This window comes from Calidris pugnax, unplaced genomic scaffold, assembly GCF_001431845.1.
Source record: "Calidris pugnax isolate Ruff unplaced genomic scaffold, ASM143184v1 scaffold11, whole genome shotgun sequence".
NCBI classification, from domain to species: Eukaryota; Metazoa; Chordata; class Aves; order Charadriiformes; family Scolopacidae; genus Calidris; species Calidris pugnax.
In genome coordinates this window covers 13,335,596-13,341,860 of record NW_015090803.1, presented here as the reverse complement: position 1 = coordinate 13,341,860, position 6,265 = coordinate 13,335,596, and the positions used below count along the sequence as shown (strand labels likewise).

Genomic DNA, 6,265 nt, shown 5'->3' with positions numbered 1-6,265 from the left:
GTCACTGGAAGCTTTACAAATGTTTGTTCTCTATACTCAAAAATCTCAGCTCAACTCAAAATTCAATACAACTCTTCATTTGTAGTCCAGAGGAACACAAAAAGCTAAACATCTATAATAATTAAACTTCATAGAAACTTTTATGCGAAGTGTCAAGTTCAGCTTCTTTCCTTTGTCAATTTGAAGCATTGGAAAATCTTTTTTTTTTTTTTTTAAAGGGGAAAAAACAGAGAGAAGTGATTTAAAATCATGAATAGAGTAACAATTCACTATTGAAAATCCAAGTTTTCTTGCCATATTTAGCTAATGCTGAAACAGTGACTACAGCAACATCAACAGCGCAGCTGTGAGGCTGCCAATACCAGCTCCAACTGTGAAAAGCACTTTTCTTCAAGCCTTTTCTTCACTTTTCCCCTTCCAAAGACACAAAACAGCAGCAAACCAGCAACTGCTTCCTACAATTGTCAGGCAATGGAATCTAAAATTTTATTTTGTAGCACAATTGCTATTTTGCATATTAACCTAGCAAGAGTTTAATGTAACATATTACATTTAATGTAACAATATTTGCAACATTGGAGCAACATCTTGCTCAGAAATCATGCAGTTCCTGCACTTAATTTATTTTTTAATTGCTCTCTTCTGTTGTAAGCCAAGAAAGAAAATTTTTAAAAAATTATACAAGAGGGTCCTGGTCATACTTGTGTAGCAAAACCCCCCTGCCTTTAAATAAGGCCCATAACTGAGACAGGTTACATTAGGGTCTCAGAAAATCTGCTTAATGCCACCAAAACTCCAGTTTGCATAGTTTGTGAAATTACAGCAGGCATCCTTTTTCCGTAAGAGAATGGTAAAGTGCATTCAAAGTGCTGAAAAGCATTTATACTCTTTATGTTACTTGAGTCATTAGTTTCAACTTCATCTCTTCCCCTCGGAAGGTCTCCCTTCTCTCCACGCTGATGAAATGCTGAACATTGGACAAAACTCATGATGCCACAGGCTGGTTCTATGACTGTTGGGGCTTGGCTCATGCTGCAGTCACTGACAGTGGGTCTGCTGGAGATGGGTTTCCCTTCCCTAAAAGGGAAAGTGAGCTATAACAATTATTAAGGACTAAAAGATAAAGTCATGTGACTCTTACAGTCTTTGGTTCATCTGCAATAGCAAATGTTTCCATCTTCCTCTTCCCATAGCCATCAACAATATGCCATCCTATATCCTCCATACCTACCCACCCAACGTCTTCCCCCTACATAAGTTTATTAAAAAATAAAAAAAAAAATAATGAGGGGGAGAGCCAACCAACTGCTTTATGCGTCTGTATCTCAGTGGTACTTCATTACGCCAGATTACATTAATCTTCTCCCATCTTCCCTGCTTCTCTGGATCAATTGATCATACTGTTCTTCCTTGAGTACCACAAAAGGTGTTTTGAAACACCCAAGACGCTAGAGTTTGCTTAACCTTTAAGTCAGAGCCTCATTCACAGCACTCATGGCCCCTTACTATAATTAAAAAAAAAATATCTCAGCCCCCTGGGAATTGAGGGGCTGAATTTCACTGAATTTCCCAGAACCCCAAACGTAAGCCTCATCTACTCTTATAAAATCCAGACACTGAGCAGCAAAGATGGAATTAGAGTAGCAAAGGCCACTGGTCTTGCTACTGGTTAATGCGTGGAACCAGGAAGCAGACAGAGGTGATGCACGTGTTGCTGTAATTACATGCCACTGTTCTTCTGTGCCTTATTTTCCAGTAAATAAAACAGGCAGATATTGCTTCTATCCCATTTCTTCTGTCACTTCTTCAAAAACACCCACCTGTAGAGCTGCTGGTGCACATATGCACACAAACATCACCTCACCCAGCAGAGCAGATTGTTCAGTAAAGAAATATACACATACATTTTGAAAACAGGATTTTATTGGAAGCATAGCAAAACCGTCTGAAATCTTATTCAGGAAAGGCACTTCAGACTTTGTCCCTTTTCTTTTTAGCTTTGGGTTCTTGGGACAGCTGAGATAGTTCCATTTCTTCGCCTTCCTCACAATGCTTTCTTTTCTTTTTCTTTGACTTTTTATGGTCACTTTGGTAACCACTGGAGTCACTGTTAGGCAGTACATGTTCCTGTTCTTCTTGCTTATCCTTTTTCTTCTTCTTCTTCTTCTTGCTTTTATCATCACATAAACCATTAACAGCATCAACAGTTTGCTCTTCTGCATTTTCCATTCCAGCGTTATCCGTCTCACCTAGAGGCTCCCCTGTGACATTGAGCCCCCCAGAGTCGTTCAAGCCATTTTCTTGGTGGTCAAGCTTTTGAATTTCATCTCCATTTGTACTGTCAGTAACTGTCACAGGCTGTTTGGGCCGCATGCTGTAAAGAAATATACAAAATAAGCAGAAGTAGAGACATCTAAGTGCACCTCACCCAGTGAAATGTCAGAATTTGCTAAAACACAGCATTTACAGCAAGTAAATAAAAGGTAAGCATTTGCTAAAAAAAACCACAACAAATGGAGAACATGATCCTGTAGTTAAAATCAAAAAGCCAGCTTAATACTTTGATGGCAATTTCTATTACATGACTAGCTTCAATCAATATTGAATATATTCAATCAATATTCTCTTCCAAATCTTTGCCTAAATTTCTCCCCTAAAATGCTGTATAGCCCATTTTGATATTTCCTTTTTTCTTGTACTTCTTCATCCATAAATTCAGTTACACATTGTGTAGTAAAGCTTTTTTAAAATTATTCAGAAACATGCACAGCCAACGGCCTGTTCAACCACACATGAGACACACTGTGGGTCTTACCAAGCAAACGGCTTGCTTAAGTCTATAGTTAAAATAAAGGTGATGCCAGAAAAGTCAAAAAGAAAAAAAAAGCCCCAATAAAAATTAAAAAATCCAGCAGGTACCTTGCAACCCAGAGCACTGGAGAAAATATCCAGGAAGACAAATATGGAAAGAATGCAGTTAAAAACCATGGAGGAGGAGATGTCCCCAGAGGCACTGAGGACAAAATCATTACGTTTCATTGTAAGTTCACTGAAACAATCCAGAACATCCTTCCAGATTAAAAAAAGAAAAACCAAACAAAAAATGTTATGATTCTGTCAGTAGTAGTACAGTGTGCGTTTGTGTATCTAAACACTATTGTAAACATTGTGTTCAGGAACTGGAGTGTTTTCACTTCAAAACCCTATGCACGTTCATAAACACATAAACATTTGGGAGTGCTGTTTGGAATATATTATTATTTAAGCAATCAGGAGTTCATAGCTCAGCACACTCAAGATTTTTAAAGCTCAAAAAAAATATCTAATTTTATTTTTCCAGAGAAAACTTCCATGCAAGTCCTTAACACTACAAAGTTTAGTTTAAGATAACACAGGCGATATATAGACGTGGGCATGTGTAAAAATATGAAAGCTTAAAGACTAAGATGTTAATTCAAATGATTTAACTTGTAACAAAGCCATCAAAACAGTTAAAAATATTCTCTAGTAGGGCACAATACCTGCTCTTAGTGAGTCCTCCTCGAATGAAGAACACCCCAGCTGCGTCAGAATCCAAGTGCAACACTTGAAATTTCAGTTCATCCCCTATTTTTAACCCCAGCTCCTGCCACTGTACAATTGACATCTGTTCAGGTTTCGGGATCGAAGCATTGAAGCATCCATGTATCAGACAGCCAATATGACTGGGGGCCACTTTATTAATTATACCCTAAAAAAGAAAAAGAATGTCACACGAAGCTACAGTAAAGATCACCCCTTTAAACGCATACATGGTATACATTTAGTTTCCTATATGGACACTTTTCAAAAAGTGGCACAAAAGTTTGCACAAGTTACAAACTCAGTTTATCTAGCAAACAAGCTAACTCTTCTTCACTAAAATCAAGGCTGTTCCTACATACTCTCCATACAATTCCTCCCAAAATAGAAATGAACCTGTATTGGCAAGTGAAATAAAGTCAAAACAGGGGATTTGGCCACAGTGAGTACCTGAATAGAACAGGTAACTCTTTCCTCCAATGACAGCCATCAACTTTGCTTTAAAGCCTTATTTAAGTCTGATTTACTTGCCTAAAACTGCCTTCAAGGTGGAACAGCACTACTTAGCAGCTAAAGATAGAGATGACACATTATCAAACGTTATTCACCTTTGTTTTCCCCAAGGCTGAATGAAAGCCTGAATGAAAGACAGTGAAGGTTTTTCCATTCTCTTTCTAGCATGAGGACACATTAATTTCTCAATCACAATTAGAAAGACACAGGTTACACTGTGAAGGGTATGGCCCAACAATGCATGGAAGCTAACTCTAAGCTTATTTTTCCAACAAGTACTGAAGCAAGGGTGTCAACAAGCTTAAAGTTGTTCTGTGAGCCACACATCCTGTTTTACTGAAAGGTGGGCTTCAACCTCATCTACTGGCTCTTGTACTTGAAGGAAATAAACTCCTGAGAGCATCCTAAACATTCCTGCCACTGTTAAATAAGAACAAACACACCTATTTGAGAATTATCTGGTCTTCAGAAAGAAGCATTGGTATAAATGATATACAAAATCATGACATGGTATTTAATAACAGATAAACCTTATGGGCCAAAATTTATTTAATATTTAATCTAACAAATACAGGGACAGATAGTACAGATAGATGAAAATAAAAACTATTACTACAAACTGCTAATAAACTACTGTAAACTACTCATAAGTGAATAAACTACTAATAAAAACTAAAACATTTAAACTAATATAAACTAAACTAAACACTCCACCTAAATGCCAGACCGTGCTGATGACAGAGACAAGCCAAGCTAGGATCACTTAATTAAAAAAAACACAGATACAGATTTTTATACAGAATACAGATTTGTATACTGTATACTTGATACAGAATTACATGGGGTTGGAAGGGACCTCTGGAGATCATCTCCTCCAACCCCCCTTGCCAAAGCAGGTCAACGTCAACACCAACTACCTACCACCAGCTTTTTCCCTTTTTTGGGGCTGAAGATGACGAAGTCCGCCTCGATGTTCAGGTGGATGAACCCTTGGTCGTCGTAAATGTCCCCGAGCTCGCCCACCACCTTGATGTTGTCGTAGGCCACCGGCACACCCTGGAGGCTGGAAGGGGAGGGAGGGCGGATGAGGGGGGGGGAGGACACCGTTAGCTCTTAGGCCCGAGACAACCACCACCGGGCCGGGAGGGGGGTGCGGCGGGCCCAGGCGGCGGCGCGGAGCCCCGGGACGGGCCGACGCCTCCCCAGAGCCGATCCCCCCGTCCCCGTCCCCGTCCGCACCTTTCCGAGTAGCGCAGGAGCTCGGCGTCCAGCTGGGCGCGGATGCCGGTGCGCTTGCGGCCCAGGTAGCGCGGCGCCAGGGCGACGTGCCGCCGGTGAGGCGCCACCACCAGGCAGGAGTAACGCCGCCCCACCAGCCCGCGGGCCACGGCGAAGGAAGGGACGGCGGCGGCGGGCAGCGCCGGGGGGAGCGGCGGCGGGTCCCCGGGCACCGCCATGCTGCCACGGGCGGAAGCGGCCACCGCGCACGCCGCGGCGCGTTGTGATGACGTCAGGAGCGCGGAGTGACGGGATCCCGGCCGCGGGAAGTGACGCACTTCCGAGCGCCGGGGACGGGGGTGTAGGGCCTGCTGTGCGGCCTGGTCGTGTCGGGTCCCGGGCAGGCGGCGGGCCCGGGGGAGGCGGGGAAGCCGCCCCGAAACACCGCGCCGGTTGTTTCGGTGTCAGAGGACCCCGGGGCTTGTGGGTGTCCGGGGTCGCGACCTTCCAGGCTCCTGCCGGCCGCCTGCGCCACAGCCCCGGGCCGGTGGGGCGGCCGCTGGCTGCACCTGGAAGGAGGGGTTTGTCTCCACAGCCCGTCTGTGCGGCCCATGGCGCAACATTTACCGCCTCTTCAGAGTATACCTCCGAGATCGGCATCACTTACTCTTTTTTCAAACGACTTTGCATCCAAGAACCGGCCCCTTCCCCCCCTATCCCGCACGGGGGTTCAGTTACTCCATAAACCAAAGTCAGATGTTTGGTACTGGAGATGTAAGACTGTGTTACAATGTCATTGTAAATTTGAGTTGAACATACGATGATTCAGACAAAAGACACGACATGAAATTACCTTAAATGCTCTTCTTCATATATGGCAGTTCTAAGAATCATAGAATCGTCTAGGTTGGAAGAGACCCTTGGGATCATCGAGTCCAACCATCTACCCTACTCTACAAAGACTTCCCCTACA

At 43.1% G+C, this 6,265-nt stretch overlaps 1 protein-coding gene across 1 annotated transcript; it reads right to left on the bottom strand.

Moving 5' to 3' along the window:
* Positions 1–1,901: 1,901 nt before the first annotated feature.
* Positions 1,902–5,552, bottom strand: TWISTNB (TWIST neighbor). Its single transcript, XM_014937667.1, has 4 exons — positions 5,314–5,552; positions 4,996–5,137; positions 3,522–3,730; positions 1,902–2,374 (listed from the first exon to the last, which is right to left on the bottom strand). Exons 1-4 carry the CDS (start codon positions 5,529–5,531, stop codon positions 1,972–1,974), a joined length of 972 nt encoding a protein of 323 aa, XP_014793153.1. The 5' UTR covers positions 5,532–5,552; the 3' UTR covers positions 1,902–1,971.
* Positions 5,553–6,265: the final 713 nt, after the last annotated feature.

Bases quoted from the DNA above. Each gene is read 5' to 3' on its own strand.
- TWISTNB (XM_014937667.1), bottom strand. From the start codon at position 5,531: ATGGCGGTGCCCGGGGACCCGCCGCCGCTCCCCCCGGCGCTGCCCGCC. The intron at 5,138-5,313 runs GTGCGGACGGGG...CTCCCCTTCCAG, and splicing joins CTCCTGCGCTACTCGGAAAG to CCTCCAGGGTGTGCCGGTGG. The intron at 3,731-4,995 runs GTAGGTAGTTGG...TTTCTTTTTTAG, and splicing joins AAAAAGGGAAAAAGCTGGTG to GGTATAATTAATAAAGTGGC.